General features: G+C 41.1%; 1 protein-coding gene across 1 annotated transcript; it reads left to right on the top strand.

The window, feature by feature from the left end:
- Positions 1–8,726: 8,726 nt before the first annotated feature.
- Positions 8,727–14,695, top strand: si:dkey-175g6.2 (stress response protein NST1). Its single transcript, XM_031320361.2, has 2 exons — positions 8,727–8,970; positions 11,070–14,695. Exon 2 carries the CDS (start codon positions 11,099–11,101, stop codon positions 13,118–13,120), a length of 2,022 nt encoding a protein of 673 aa, XP_031176221.1. The 5' UTR covers positions 8,727–8,970; positions 11,070–11,098; the 3' UTR covers positions 13,121–14,695.
- Positions 14,696–17,237: the final 2,542 nt, after the last annotated feature.

The following is a 17,237-nucleotide window of genomic DNA, read 5'->3' on the forward strand; positions in this document are numbered from 1 at the left end:
CATTTTTTGCAATGCTGGATGTGACCAAAATAGTGCTGGTAACAGGCTTGCTAGCAGGACTTTTCACATGTTTACACGTAGGCCTACATAGTTACTCTTTCATTGTATTGTGGAACGGAGTCATCAGAATGCGCTATGGAGGTCACTGCAACATAATCACTGCCACGACAAAGACCCTGTTGCCGGTTTTTGATGAGACCTGGTTGGTTTTTGATTCTGGTCCCTTTTTTTTCTCCAGGCAAAATCTTCCTCTTCTTCTTTGTGTGACTGGGATTATATCACTACCTGTTGACTTGGCATGCCCTTGACAGTGCTTCATTTGTGTTTTTGCGTTTTTTTGCATGTATAGACAGGATTTTATTTTAAGAACGAAAGAGGGAGAAACCCTGTTTTCAAAAACCCCTGTGTAGGTGTGGACTAGGCCTGAGACTGTGCTGTGATATAACTTTGCTGCAGAACACCATTGACATATATAAAATGAACCAACAGATCCCGTTGCTCTGGACGGAGACCAGTGAGGGATATTAGAAGCACTTTTCCAGTGATGGCTGAGCGTTATTGCGCAGCCTCCAACTGAGCTCGAAGACGTAGATGTGACGTGAGCAACGTGTCTGAAAGTTGTAAGTCTTCTGGTAGCTGTGCCAAGAGACATCTCAATCATTCCGAATCTTGCAGAGACGGAGAGCGTAGATATATGTAAGGAGATAACATAGGTACAGGCTAATTATTGCTAACTAAAATGCTAGTTAACATTATTAATTAAACAGAGTTGAAACTGCCTGCGAGCTTCTCCTGTACTGTATGGTAATTTCTCTACTGTGCGACAGTAAGTTGTGTGGTTATGACACAATCGTTAGCCTATTTTTACAAAAACGTCTGCTACGGAGCCAAAACGTGAGGTACAAGGTAATGGAGCCTTTTATACTTTGTCGTGTTTCTTTAGAAATAAACAATGGACAAATAGAGTCTTTAAATGCTTCAGATGTAAAGTTATTCGCTGTCAAAGTGGCGCCAAAATGAATGGCAGTCAATGGAATGCTAACGGGAGGTGATGGCTTGTTAGCATCAAAATGGCGCCATAGGAACTACGCGTTCCGAGGAGAAGCTTACCCCCTTGCAGAACACAGACTATTTTTGAGGACGCGGTTGTCTTCTTTGAAACAACTTTATTGGATATGACAATGAACACCAATGAAGTGCCTGATCGATTGATCCATGCAGTATGAACATAGAAGTTGTATGTTTTGGCAGAAAGGCTGAACATGTGTGGCGTACTAGATTAATAATAATGTACAATTTATAGTTTTACTGTGTCTTATTGTAATCCAGTTAAGCACTTTGGTAACCCTGTGTATCCAAATTATGTAATTATTTTGATTATTAATGTACAATTTAGTATGAGTTGCTAACTCCAGTTCTTCATATATCTGCCTCATAGAATTACAGCTTAACATTTGATGGATTGTTTTTAAAATGAATCCATGATGGAAAGTCTTGTTTAAGGTCTTTGCCAAACACAATGAAGCTTGATATCTTATTTTAAATCTTGAGCCAAAATTAATCAGGGAGAGATAATGATTAACAAGTAAGAGACAGATTACATTTCTACCTAATCGCAACCCTGCATTAATCATGATAATTTCCCTCACCCTGACACCTCAAGTGAGCGTGCCCTATTTTGCTGCGATACCATCAGGTTGTCGTCAAAATTGTATTAACTGGACCCCGGCTTTCTGTCTGATATCAAAATGTAGGCTGTTCGTTTTGTATCCCGGCCTTCTGATAACCCTTTTAACCCACAGCAAACCTGTTTTGCCATTTTATGGAATGTCAATAAATCTGCACAGGACATCTATCAAGACATCTATCAATAGAAATTGTTGTCAATTGTTGACTAGCTGAACAATAAAAAAAGGATGTGTTCCACTTTACAGTTACAGACACTGTAATTCCTGTGTATTTAATCAATTCAAAATGCTTAGTTAGTTAAATTAATGGTTAGTAAATGATTTATTTCGCAGTGAAGCATTACAATATTTAAATGTATGATCCATAATTAAATGATTGAAGCTACATATCCTCCTATAGCTTTCTATCTATAAACCTCAAAGCCAGATTGTTGGTCTATTTTACACACACACACACACACACACACACACACACACACACACACACACACACACACACACACACACACACACACACACACACACACACACACACACACGCTGAGTTGTGCTACTCTGCTCTTCCTTTGGAGGATCAGAGGTTTTGTCGCTGTAGGTGTTGGCGATGAGTCACACCGGCAAATTACCGCATTTCAAACAGCTTTCAAATTACTTCGCTTCCAGTCGGGTGGTGCGCTGATAACCGATAACAGTTCTCATTTCAACAAGGAGTTTTAGAGGACTCATCTTTCCTTCTGTTTGTCTGCCTTAGGGTATAGCCTATGTGTAACCTGTGCCTGTTTGCATTAGGCCTACAGTGTGCAGTGCATACAGTGAGGAGGCCTGCAACACACACACACACACACACACACACACACACACACACACACACACACACACACACACACACACACACACACACACACACACACACACATACACATACACAGACAAGCTTAGAGTTCATAGAAAGATCATCAGAAGCTAAGTTATGCCAGCTAGAAATTCATAAAACAAGACAATGGTTTGTTTATTTGGCTTTTTCTTTATCTCGAACTTGTTGACCCTGGGGCTGCTGAAACCAAATAGCTCATAAAAATGAGAAGTGGGAAAATGTTTTAGGAGAAGCCTATTAAATCTTTGCTCATAAAAAGGCTAATTTAAGCTGACAAATGATTATTGAAGATATACAGGGCAACCAAATCACCTACCTATTTTGTTTTCAGTAACATTGCAGAAGCCTGGTGTAGTGAGTTAGAGTGGCACTGAGAGGTCAACGCACTGCACCAAGAAGAATGCAAACAGATAAAACACAAGCAAATAAAGAAAAACATTGTCACCTCTTTGACAACATACAATACTTAAAAAAGGCAGCATTAGTAAAACACAAGCATATTAAGAAACACATGCACCAATTTCACAACTCATAAAGAAATGTGCTGCATGAACAGAAAACACAAGCAGATGCAGACATGCTGCAAGTCATACAGAAAAAATGAAATGAATAAAGGACACCCCAAAAACATATAAATAAATTGACCACTTGTAAATAATGTTCCAAAACAACAAGCTTACAATTTTCATTTTAGTTTTAACATTCTGACTGCGTGATTCCGATATCTATTCTCTACTACTAGCCATTTAACTCCCTCTGCCGCCATACAACTGGAATTCAAATCATGTGTTTGAAGGAGGACACATAAACAGGGCCGGATAGCTCAAGGCAACTTTATTGTGTCAACCGAACTAGTGGATTCTCTTCCATATTAATTACATTTTCCTAACCATCTCTAGCCATAGAATTTACATATATATTAAAAAACAAAGTCAAGATAAAAGACCTCTGCATAGCTGCTATGTAGTCCAAAATAAAAGCTGCTATTGCAACAGAATTATGCTAGAACAATCAAATGCAGTGTTTTTCAAAGGTGAACATGGAGCATCACATCAATGCGAACTGTTAAATGTGTTTTGAAATTTGGCTCATATTATATTGAAGCTCTGTAAAAGCGTGGTTTCCCATCTTTGCTCGCTGTTGCAGTAATTGCAAATGATGTGGATGTAAGCTATTATTCTAATACAGTCTAGGTTCTCCTGTAGGACATTAAAGGCAGCTGGCTGCAGGCCGAGCGTCTTGTCTTGAGGCCTTGAATGTGCAGCATTGTCTCTGAAACCGTGTGTGTGTGTGTGTGTGTGTGTGTGTGTGTGTGTGTGTGTGTGTGTTTTTGTCAGGGTTGGGTTCAATTCGCTTTCAATAGTGTGTTTGCTGATGCATGTGCCAGATGTCTACAGGGGAGAAGGGAAGAGATTGATGGTGAGCGCTGATGTCGCACGCTCTGATATGAGTCGCCTCATCAACCTCAAATTCATTGCCTGCTTCTGGCCTTCAACACCATCCGTCACTGACGCCACCAGTTTCTCAAAGGTTGCAATGCGCATTTTACAGCTAATATTCATGGGGGTAAATAATTTCTGAGTAGCAGACAACGAGAGAGTAGGACAACAATCGTCACAATGCGCACACATTATTCACTTAGAATCCACTTCCGAAAAGGGTCCATCGACTCCCACCATAACTCTTCTTAGGCTTAATTTATGCAATAGACATTTAGCATTCAGCAGCTGTTCCGAGCTTATTTTTTTACATCCTCTATATTGGCTCATAGATTCAAATATTACTTTTAACACCACATTCATCAAGGTGGAGGTGTTAACCCATTACTCATGAAGGGATGGTGTTTATTCACAGTGCTGTACAATGTGAATAGAAAGACATTATTCTTTGCAGCGCTGGTAAAGGATTTAAGGGAACTGAGAGGATGGAGGCAGCAGAACATTTTTTTATATTTGAGTCTGTATCACTTTCGAGACATTTACTTTTCCTGCAAGCCACAAACATCTTTGAATTGTATTGATTTATTCAGATTTCTGTTCGGTTTCTGTTCTATTTTTATATCACAAAGTGAAAATGCAACTCCCTAAAAATGTTCTGCTTCCTATTTACATTTAGTCCAGTTTTAACTGTCAAGCTCTGTCTTTCCCAGCATACATTACGATTGATCGACTCACAGAGAGCGACCTGAGAGAGAGAGAGAGAGAGAGAGAGAGAGAGAGAGAGAGAGAGAGAGAGAGAGAGAGAGAGAGAAAAAAAAAGATATTGAACTCTGGTATTGAAAATGGCATTTAAAACTGGGCCAAAAATGGACAACTTCTACTTCCTGCGTCTGTACCGGATCACTAACAAATAGGATTGATGGATAAAAGATTATCCTTATGTTATCAGAAACATATTAAGTTACACTGTAAATCATGCTTTCATTTTTTACACCATAAAACAAATAGTCTTGTATCCTCACACACACACACACACACACACAAAATGCATATCAGAAATGTGTGTAACAAACATAGCCTGCAGCAAATTCTAACTTTTGAAAAGCATGTATGAAAAAAAAATCTCCAGATGAAACTGTAGATTATAGTGTGGGCGCCAAGGTCCTGCACACATCATCAAGTCCCAGCTATGCATTGTGTTGTAGGAACCTTACGGTGCAATTACTTGTCCTTCCCTCCCCTGACAAAGTGGCGTGGGTGGAAAAGCTTCTGTTAATCATGAGCTCTATTTTATCACTTCCAGGTAGAGACCCTTTTCTGTGCGAGGTAGCTGCTTTAGCACACTTGCCGAAAGATCCCCAGCCTGCATTACCATAATTGTGGCCAAAATGTCAGCAAAAACCAAGGAATTCATCATTCTCTATCTCCCCTTGTTTTAAACATGATGATTTCTCAGCTCCGCCTGATGACCCTGCAGCCCTCCTCAGTCCAATACCAACAGTGAAAAAGAAAGTTAATTTAATGGAACTAAAGGCCGTCCACATATAGTCATCGCCTCTTGTCTCAGCAGTTTGCAGGGGGAAACCATCAGTGACAGCATGCCCCAACCTCCTCCAAAGGTTCATTTGTCTGTAATGTACATTACAGTTAGAGAGTGTGTTTGTCTCTGTGTGTGTGAGATAGAAAGAGAGACAGAGTGCATAACGGAGAGAGAAATGGAACTATTACTGTGAGGTGTGTGTTCTCCAGTGTGTATTCCATTAAATGCAAGCACAGTGTACCAGTGTTAATCTATGTGAGTGGCCAAGCAGGCGGCAGAGAGTGAGTCAGTGCGGGGGTGCGGACATGGAGTGAGGGTAAGGGGCCAACTAATGCTGAGTGGCAGTTGATAATGCCAGACTGTTATATCAGCATCTGCCCTCCGGCTCCGTGCTTACCACTCCAAGCCTGCTGCTGCCATCAAGCACACACACACACACACACACACACACACACACACACACACACACACACACACACACACACACACACACACACACACACACACGCACACACACTCCGCATTCTGCAGCAAACAGTCCCTTGCACAAATCTAATCAAACAGAGGTTATGTGGTGCCTCAAGCCATCGTAACAAATTACAACTTCATTAGATGTGTGCATATCTCGTCTGTGAACACAAAACTAATATTTGCACACACAAGAACAAGTCGAAACCTCAAAACAGAAACAAAGCGCCATTTTAGTTCTCGGGTAGAGAGTGAGCATGTTTCCTTGCTTTCCACTGCTGACAAACACAGGACTGTATAATTGCTGCAGCGTCACTATGAGCTTTGTATGTTTATTTTTGATAAGCTTAAACCCTGTAAAATGAGACATCAAACATATTTCTGTTCATCCCCACATTATATTTCTCTGATTAGATAAGAAGTATCTAAAATCTAACAGCAGAGCGTGACATTTTGAATCAGGCCACACAATAATGGCTTAATAAAGTTGGCCTCATGTGACTCTGACGTCTGCAGCTAATGTCCAATTAACCTTAGAACATCGCTGATAATATAAATCCCTGTCTGTGGTTAACTGAACGTACAGTGCAAGTATTAACACAGCACACACAGACAGAGAAAACATCCATAACCGTGCGTGCACACACACAGACACACACACCTGGAAATAAAAGCCTTGATGCAGTGAGAAACAAACCCATATGAGGACTGACAGCTGAATTTAGTGGCACTGACAAATGAAGTGTAGGGAAATGAGCTTGGCTTTAACATTATGAATCAACTTGTTTCTACATTATCCAGCACATGAATGCCATTGGAATGTCTTCCTTTACCTTCAGCACAACAAGAAAGCTTAATATCAGACATGGCTGTGTACTTATTTGCCCTTCAACTATAATGTACAAAATGCTCCATTACAGCAGACCTTGGGAATGACAGGTTGACAGTGGAAGTGGTTTTTATTTTATAGGAAATAGAGCACAAAGAATGTCGAAAAAAGAACAGAGGCGAATTCACATGAGTGGGTCATGTGATCAAAGCATCCCTCTACATCCCAGAGTTTTTTTAATTCAGTGAGATTTGATTCTTATGCTAGCACTAGAAGTTTAAACCCTTCAGGCAGACTTACTGTATGGCTATTCCGCACTGCTACTTTTCAGCAAGGCTGCTGAATTTTTCTCCTTGCCTTGGTATTGATAATGGTCATAATTAGAGTCAGAGAGCATACAAGTAATCATTAAAAAAAGTTGTACACTTTCATATTTAGTACATGCATTGATGGTTAACACTTTATGATAAGGGTACAAATCAGGTTCTTAAGTAATGTGCAACTAATGCATGGGTCAGAATGATTTAATGTAAATGAATGCAGGGTGCATCATTAAATACTGTTGGTCACTAAGGGATTATTGAGTCACTATGAGTTTATGTGATTAGATAATGCTTCATTTATCATCAATCAATGAATGTTAACTTTCAGACCCAAGCATTTGATCATGCAACAGTACCAATTCTCATAGAAATATGAAGCCGTATAATCAAACTGATAATCATAAGTTGATATGCTCAAACATACAAATCAAGTCCATCTATTCTCCCTTGATCTGTCATCTGCCACTCACTAGATGTTTTTGGCTTGAGTGCACTCCTGTGCTACACTCCCCTTCAACAACAGCAAAAACAAAATATCAATTAAAAAACCCTGTGTCAGCCCCTACTGTGATGTAGATGTTTCATTCTGACTCATATTTTTATGAGAATAGGTAGTGTTCTGCTTTTAGAGAGGCTGATCTAATGCAAGGGGCCGAAATTCCCTCCTCTATGTACATAACTGGATTCAAGCTATTTTGGGGGCATATAAATGTATGTAACTAATCACATAAATTCATAGGAACTTCATTTCTGAATGGTGACTTCATCATACATCCTGCATTCATTCATTCATTAAATCATTGTGCATCAATTATGAATGCTTTTTGCACCCTTACTGTAAAGTGTTACTGATTTGAACACAATAGGTTACTCACTTGTGTCTCTGTGGTGTGAAAAGAATGGTGATATGTTAAGAGCACAATGTGCTGCTGACAGATGGAGAGCAGCCAGAAATTATGCGAGACAGCGGGTGGAAAATTGTGCAATCCCTGGAAATTGAGCAGCAATTGGCACGGCTGCTCCCGTGGCCTGTGAGCCATGTAGCCACAGAAGATCAGGGCCACCTCGGACAAAAGCCTAACAACCAGGCTGCAGGAAAAAACGGCCCCTGGAGTGCACACCACTTTTCTGTCTGAAGCTGCAGATGCAAGTCATTGATTCTTTGGAGCACGTCATTAAATGACCCTAATTGATGGCCTGCAATCCCCACACACACACACACACACACACTCCCACTCGCCCCCCCCCCCGTTCCTGAATCTGAAACAAGCCGGATCACAGGAAGGAAGGAACAAGGGAGGAAGAAGCACCACACTAACCTTTAATATGTGAGGAAGAAAATGGCTGCGTACCAGCTCTATCTCTACAATTTTCTCTTTTCATTGAGGAAAAGTACTATTTCATTCATGCCATTTCCGTTCATTCATCAGCTAGGGCCAGCCTAGACTCACAGTGCCATCTCCACACCAACATTCTTATCAATGGAAGTGACGTCAGCACTGCCTGCAGCTGGGGGAGGGGGGGTGGGGGTGGTCACGTGGTTCACTGAGGGTTATATACAATAAAGTTGCGCTGACAGTGAAAACATTCACTCAATTGTACATTAGCACCAGGGCTGCTGCCATACAAACACACTACACAACTAAATAAAGATCCGCCAGCTTTTGTTCTTCTTGATGTTGGTCACAGGCTAAAGAGAGAGGGGGGAAAGACAGAAATTCTCTCAGGTGATCCACCATTCATGAAATAATCTTGGTTTTACCCGCGTTGTGAGTTTCACCACTTCCCCACCCCACAGTGGGACTCCAGGTAAGTGGAACACAATCTCATTTTTGTATCATTCACCAGCCATTATCAGATCGGTTAAGACATTTTATACAGTTATTTATTTAATCGATATTGCATTCCGATTATTATTTGTAAAAACATAGGAGGAGTGAGGGGTGTTTTAGGCTTGAGGAGTGTGGAAGAATTTATTCTACAATCTCAACTTTATCAGAGGAATTCATCTGTTTGCTAGAACTGGGCGACTGTTGGTTGTCTAATTATAAGATATGCATTGCGACTGTTTCTATATGATCGATTTTTTTTTAGTCAAACTGAATACATTTTGAAACTTAAGTTATCGAGAAATATTTTTACAATTATTTTCCAGTTATTCTTACTTATATGTTATCACTAAATTGAGAAATTAACACATTTATTAAATAATGAATTTTTTTTCAATATAAATGTATTGATATGTATAATACTAATTGATAATTGTAACCGCAAAAAAACAATAGCATATGTTATCTTGTATTTATTTTCGGGGTATAATTAAAGAATCAAACCTCTACACTGCATAGGAAATTATGTCTAAGAAATATTTCTGTGTGCAGCTGCTGCTCAAAAATGCGAAAGAAATCCGAATAGAAATTCGGTCGATATTTTTTAAACGTGATTATAACAAACAACATTTTTTGTGATTTAAATGTCACTGTCAATTTTCTGTTGATTAATTCTAGATTAAATTAGAGTCTAAATCACGTCTTCTGCATGCCAGTTACCTTAAGTGGATTTGTTTCGTTTTCCACCTTGCTGGTCCAGTTTATAAAATGGAAATAGTTAAAATTTGGGCTGCACTCTGTGCTGTGTTGCCCAAATTTGTGCTTGTCTGCATTCCACCACTGCCACTGAGGAGAAAATCCACACCACACAATGACAAAGCCGCGTTACTTACTGCCTGCTCCCCCCGTTCCTTTTGAAAAAACGACTTTATCCCCTAAATTTAACAACCAACTCATTTACAATTTGGATGGACCGCTCAGGGACCGTAGGGTTAAATAACTCAACCGTAGCCAGCTTTACGCATGAATGCCCCGTGCGTGCCGTCTTTATACCGGTATACTGGTCACATCGCTTTGACACATGGAATACCAAAATCACAGCTCAGACAGAGCCAGACCTCGGATCAATTCGTATTTCTGTATTTTTCTAATTAAATAGACGATTTGCGCTTAAAATGGCAAGTGCGTGCGTTCTGGAGGAGCCTGCTTGGACGAAGAGGTGAGACATTTTTTTTAAATGCCAGAATTTCAGACTGAAAATTCAATACCTAAATTTCTTGACTGTTCTAACAGTTAACTCGGTTAAATCTCACGAGAAGACAAATATATGAGAGCATGCATCAATTCATCCGCGCGTTGGAGAGATAATGACTGGGTTAACGCAAGACTACAGACAACAAATGGCTCTGGTGTAGGTTCGAAGCGCAATTTCTGTATGCAAATTAGTACCTTCCTCTTGAAATACATGGGCAATTAGATATCGAAAGAATCACGACTGATTTATATGGTCAGATCAGAGCTTCATCTCTGTGTTTCCACATACACAGGGGGTTCAATGGCAAACAAATGGATCTGGTGTTAATAAATATTATAAAATAGAATTTGATTTTTCATCACAAACATCCATAAAAAACAGACATGAGAGAGGAGCGTGCAACTTTCTTTGTTGGATTTGACATTGCTCAATAGACTGCGTTTGGCTGCATGCTTTGTTCTCACACGTTTGTTCAATTCAAAACTGCTCACAGTATAGCTGCTTTTGTAGGGTGGCTTCATGGTGGAAATATATATTGTTTTTAAATTAGAGACTGTCAATCTATATGCTATTTTAATTTCTACCAGGCTATTTGTGCTATAATACTAAAGTCAGTGAAGTATTTCTTAACAGTCATCCTCTGTACATTTTAGACTGGCCTTTTCACAAAACAGCTGTATATTATTTGATCTATCGAGATGTGCCAGTATATTGCCATTTGAAATTCCACATACTCATGAATCCAGAGAAAAAATTACAGCAAATGTGAATCATTTCTCATGTCTTTTGTTCTTCTCCCTCTGCCTTCTTCCTTTCTTCTTCAGGTGCGTAACCTCCCTCCTGCCAGTTCTGCATGGTCATGACCTGTCATCACGCCCCTTCCACAGCCCACCTCATCCTATTGGTCCTGCTCATTGTCACTCCACATCTGGCTAGCACCAACCCTGTGTGGGGTGAGGGAAGGGAGGGAGGGGTGGAGGGGCACACCCGGACAGACCTTAAAAAGGACAACCTCGCCCCCTTTCTCTCACCCCCACCCCAGAGTCTCTCCAGCCCTGACAACGTGTCGCTAGACCGGGGCCGGGGCCTGGGTCAAGATAACCAATCAGATAACTTGATGGACCCTGCGCAGATGCTCGCTGTTCTTCTGGAGGCCCTGGACCACCCAGGGGAGAGTGAAATCCAGGCGAGCAGAGACAGAGACTGGGAAGAGGATCAGAGTCAGGAGCTGCCCTCCATTGAAGGCCTGGAGGGTGGTGAGATAAGGAGAACAGGGGAGACAGGGGGAGAGAGGGGGGTGGAGGAGGAGGGGCGAGTGGCTGATAAGGCTATTGAACAGCTAATTGTAAGCCATTTGACAGCTAATCAGGGTGATGACTTAAAGGAAAGGGATGAGGAGGATAAAAACACAAGGTCAGAGCAGGATCAAGGGTGGTCCATGGAGGATGTGGGAGCTGATAGTGTAAATGAGGAAGAAGGGAAACAAGATGAGGGGCAGGAGGAGGAAAATTATTTAGAAAGTTTCTTAAACAAGGCCAGACTAAGTTCTGCCTCACAGGGAGAAGATCCTTCTCTGCAGCGCAAAATAAGAGGCTACTTCCAAAACATTGACTTGGGTCTCCAAGATAATGAGATCCTGCCTCCTCTGAAGGGCTACAAGGCATACAACACTCAGCTAGCACGAGCCGGAAAGAAGCTGCACTGGGAAGAGAACCAGTCCCGTAACCGACCCACCAAGGGGGGTAACTTCATGGATGACTTTGATGATGAGGGAGAGGAGCTGGAGGAGGAGGTTGAAGAAGAGGAGGAGAGCCTCTCCCACATGGCAGAAGAGGCAAGAGCACGCGCAGAGAAACAGGAGGTGCTCCGGCAGCAGGAGGAGGCGGAGCGAGCCAGAGAGGAGGAGCAAAGGCTGGCAGACATCGCCTCTGACATGCTGCTGCAGTACATGGGGAGGAAGCAGCAGTCCTACATGAAGCCCCGGCAGAAAAGCAGCATGGGGGCCGCCAGCAACACCGCAGAGGACAAGCGTTCCGAGGAGGTCATCTCCGATGAAGACGACCTGGACCAGCAAATGATCGACAGGCTGATTGAGATCAGCAGCAAGCTGCATCTGCCTGCTGATGATGTGATTGAGATTATCAGTGACGTGGAGGAAAAGAAGAAGAAAAGGAAAGAGTTGCAACAGCTGCCTACCAACAGCAACCCTGTCGCCCCGCGCTTCAGGCCTCTGGTACCTCCTCCTCTGGCTGCTCCGCCTATCTACCACTACACTGCCTCAAAAAACCCCAAGAAAGCCCCATATAGGTTTAACAAGTCCAACAAGAAATGGCACAAGGACAAAGTCAAGTCATACAAGCAGGACTATTGGTATAAGCCTCAGAAGCAGCTTGACTACTGGTATAAACCCCAGAAACAGTTTTTAGCCTTTCCCTCTTATCCATACTACCAGAAGCCATATCGAGCATACTACCCTGTTTATTTCCCATATCCCAAACCACAATATTATGGCAAGCCCTCCCCTTCCAGAGACCAGCCATTCGGCCCCCAGGAACTTGACCTCCAGACCCCAAGGCGCAGGCACAGGGCTGGGGGTAAGAACCGTGGGCAGGGCTGGAGGAAGCAGCCAGCGCCACGCCTGCCTCTTACCCCTTATATCTCTAACTATATCCTTCCTCACCCACGGACCTACCAACCCCTACCTCCGCCCAAACCAATAACCACGTCCACTAGAGGCAGGCGACCCCCGTACTTCTATCAACAAGTCACACCGGGAGATGATTATGAGGAAGATGGGCTGGTGCCTCAGCTGGACAGTGAGGAGGAACTGGAAAACTTTATTGAGAGGATCTACATGAAACGCAGAATGTACTGAGAGACTTTTTGGACATTTGTCAGATCAGAGAGACTGACAGAGGTGGGATAGATATACAGTAGCTGGAGAAAAGCTAAAAGAGAGGTGAAAAAAAGACTCAGAAGAGATATGTGTTTTGAGCCTGATGGAAATTTAAGGGCCAAGAAGTAAAAAAGTAAGATTTATATAGTTTTTGTTTCAATCACTGTATTTCTTGTTGATTTTCTCAGTCAGGGAGAGGATGAAGGGGTCCCAGTTTAGGCTCCCTGTAACCATGTTCAGCCTCTTGCTCAGTTTACATTTTGAAACAGAACATACCATGATGTATGTCTGCCTCCATTCAGGTCAATCTCTGATGCTCTTGCATTATTCAGAGTCTTCTAGAGGACACACACACACACACACACACACACACACACACACACACACACACACACACACACACACACACACACACACACACACACACACACACACACACACAATCACATCTGACACATTCACAAGATGTGCCCATTGTAAGAGGACCATGTTTACAACATCACTTAGTATCTTTTGTTTTATATTCTGTATGTCATATTACAAAACTAAATAGTTCAATGAATTCTTAGCTACACAAATATAAAAAAACTGCTATTGTCAAATGTTCAATGACAGTATATTTTTGTTGTATTTGATGTGTGTAGTTGCCTTTCTTATTCCCGATTGGATCAACTTTAAACAGCTGCAATTTGCAAAGTTGCCAAATACACACATTTCAGTTTTTCAAACTCAATATTTAGATTTTTGCCTTACAAGCAGCATGGTTCTATAAGGGAAATATCATATTGCATAATATTATCATCACAACCGGTCCCAATGTAGAAACCCTGTGGACTCCAAAAGCACAAACTTAAACACTAAACACTTCCAACCTGGTGGACGAAGGGTTTTCAATCATTTTGGGATCCAGAGGTTATTGTGTCAACATATTTATGGTAGATCCATCACCGCCACCATACAGTACTTTCTTGACCTTGTAGGAGTCCTTCATATTTTTGTTAATCTCCAATTCATATTTTCACACATTCTTTTGCCATTTTCTTGCATAACCCATTATCTCTATTTTTTACTTTCTTTCCAAAAAAAATAATACTTGAAATCACAAATCTGTTCTGGAGCCTTTAAAACAGATTTCCACCAAGAGGCTACAAACATTTTGTTCATTTACAGAAGAAATTCATTGAAAAGTTTCAGGCCGGGGAGTCAGGGATTGTGCTTAAAGCGTTAAATGCACGTCTTTCTACTTGCATCTTAAAAAATGAAGCAAAAAAAAGAACAAAAAAAAGAGAAAAAATAAAACAGTATAGGGAATTCAAGATGGTTGTTTTCTCTGAATAAACTGTGAACATAAAAAAGAAATCTCAAAGGAGGAGGGCCACTGTGTCCACAGTGAAGCCATCTGTCTTGTAAAAGGAGAGTGTTGTTGTTGATGTCACCTTTAGCATTGTAAGATGTACAGTGTGAAATAAATATGCCCGTGCAATGTGTAAATAACAGCATGATGATTACTAGTTTTGCTATATGATAAAAAATAAAAGCAATTATTTTATTAAAGTTCAGTTTTTTTAATGGCTTTTTGGCGATTGCTATGTTGTACTTGTATAGCAGCAAATATAGCAAGAACACTTGATACTTGAGTAACATATCCAAATATACGAAAGAGGAAATCAGTTGAAGCTTATAGTGACCGTTGACTCATATACAGTATGTCACAGTTGCATCAATATGGAGAAAAATTAAGAAAAAAACTATAGAGGGAGTTTATTATATTCCTAGACAATCAAATAATGAAGATGAGAATAAAAGAAAGAATGGAAATGAAAAAGGGGCGGAATAACGGAAGAACGGAGAAATTCTGAAGGCGGGAGGGAAATGGTAAACTGCAGTGATTGATGAGTCACATGATTGGTGGATGAGTCATCCATCTGTACACTTTACTGCGCAGGACCACACACACACACACACACACACACACACACACACACACACTCTCTCTTTGAGCTGTATAGTAATTTAGCTGCTGGCATTCAATATAAAGATTGAGTCATGTTCGCTCCTGCCTCGAGCCAGCCAATCAGCCAGTGGAAAGGTGTTTGGTAGATAGGTTTTTGCCATATCTTGTTTCCACACCTCCTCCTCACTCTCACTTCACACAGGAAATATGTCCTTCTGCTTTAATTCCTTGAAGCGCTAGTGGCTGCCACTTGTTTGGCATCAAAACAAACACTGACAGTGATTAGCAGGCTGTCAATATGGTCTAATCGTGTGTTATCTTGCCAGCTTGCTCACCAGTTGATTGCAATGGTACCTTTCATGGCTGTCTCTTGGCTTGTTGAGTGATTCTTGGACACCATATTATGAATCCAGATGTATGATTACAGCTTGGAGCTTCTGCCGATATCTGAGCTGGATATTAACTGACTGACTGTAAGAATGAAAATGTTTATTTATTTTGGCTAAAGTGATTTCAATATTAGGCTGTTTGAGCTCTAAAAACAGCAATGCTAACCACTAGCCATCAGCAAGCTGTACTACTGGGACTAAGAAAAAGACGCAACCAGTGTCAACAAGACTACGAGAGCTGCTGACAGCTGAGTTAATGACCTTGTTTATAACATTTATATAAATTCAGTAATGTAATCATAAAATGTGCTGTGGTTGGATTGTTGGTATAAAGGCAAGGCAAAGGATAAGTTAGACATTGTGGACATTTGCAGAGAGTTTGATGGGAAGATCAATACCAATCTCATGTCTGTAGCTAAAGTCAGCAGGCAATTAGCTTAGCATAATAGTTAAATAATGAATAATAATTATCCGTAACATTTAGTTTCTGCCTTTTATTTCTCTTGTGAACTCTTTGTACAATTGTACACATCAAAGTAGGTTCACAGATCTTGGGGAGTACACCCGGATATGTGAAAAAAAAGTTGAGAGAGCTGTGCAAAGTCTAATAAATTGCCTTAAGTGATGTCATTTAAGTCAGCGTCAATTGGTGCAGAAGAGTTTAAGTTTGATATTAAAAGAAAATATCCGGGGGTGTGGAGTTAGGAAGAAGTGAGCTTACCATACCTCTGTAGTCTGGTCCTCATCTCTGCTGGAGGCTAGCTGCTACTAGCATAACACACCCGAATCCATTGAAATATCATCACCCTATAAGTTGAAATGGAGAACATGTTAGCAAACAGTAGTTAGTGTCCAGCTAGTCTTGCATTGCCAGACCTATCTCCGTAGGCTGGCTAGTCCACACAATATTAGGAGAAAAATATGCTATGTACCAATCACAATCATCCTGGGCGCCGGACGGAGCAATGGTTCCTCTGCAAAGTAGCCTCGGGAAGGAACTTGTTTTGGTGGAAGGTGTACGTTCAAAAGTTGTTTTAGTTGTGCAACAGAAAACTCAGATTGGACAGATAGTCTAGCTTGCTGTCTCGATTTACCCTGCAGAGATCTGAGGAGCAGTTAACCATAGTCCTCATAAATCAACCGGAGTTTAGCACGCCAACACAAATAAAATGGAAGGTGAGGGACATCCGGCCGAAAATGAGGGACATCCAGCGGAAACAATCCCGTAAATGAAACATCGTCGACACAAGGTAACATTCACTCTCCTTTTAGCTCTGTTTTTGGTCTCCACCTGTTATAAAAAAATAAAATAAAGTTTTTTAGTTTGGCTGCTGACCTTGAGTTTGTAATGAATGACACGACCGACCAATGGATTTAAGAGGATAGTACAATGCAGGATGATTAACTGACAAGGTAAAAGTTGGCAGTGTTTGGATGATGAGTTGCGCTGAATACTGCCTCGATCAGCAACATCACAACATAACTTGCTTTTATCCAAATGCTCCGGTACCATCAGTTATTATCTTTGTGCTATGATAGTTTTTTTTCTACAGATCTAACAAGATAGTGAGGAAACATCTGCATTCTCTGACTTGGAGACACCTCTGCTCACCTTCGGAGATGATCGAACCCTCTAACAACAAGATCCTAAAGCTAAAAGTAGGTCTTGAGAAGTCAGAGGCAGTGCAGAGGACATACTACACAAATGAGATTTACATTTTTTCCAGCACAATGGGATAATTGTGTCAAGCTT

The sequence above is a fragment of the Sander lucioperca genome, chromosome 13 (assembly GCF_008315115.2).
Source record: "Sander lucioperca isolate FBNREF2018 chromosome 13, SLUC_FBN_1.2, whole genome shotgun sequence".
In the NCBI taxonomy this organism is placed as follows: domain Eukaryota; kingdom Metazoa; phylum Chordata; class Actinopteri; order Perciformes; family Percidae; genus Sander; species Sander lucioperca.

What these genes read in the sequence shown, in the direction of transcription:
- si:dkey-175g6.2 (XM_031320361.2), top strand. Translation starts at nt 11,099, where the DNA reads ATGGTCATGACCTGTCATCACGCCCCTTCCACAGCCCACCTCATCCTA.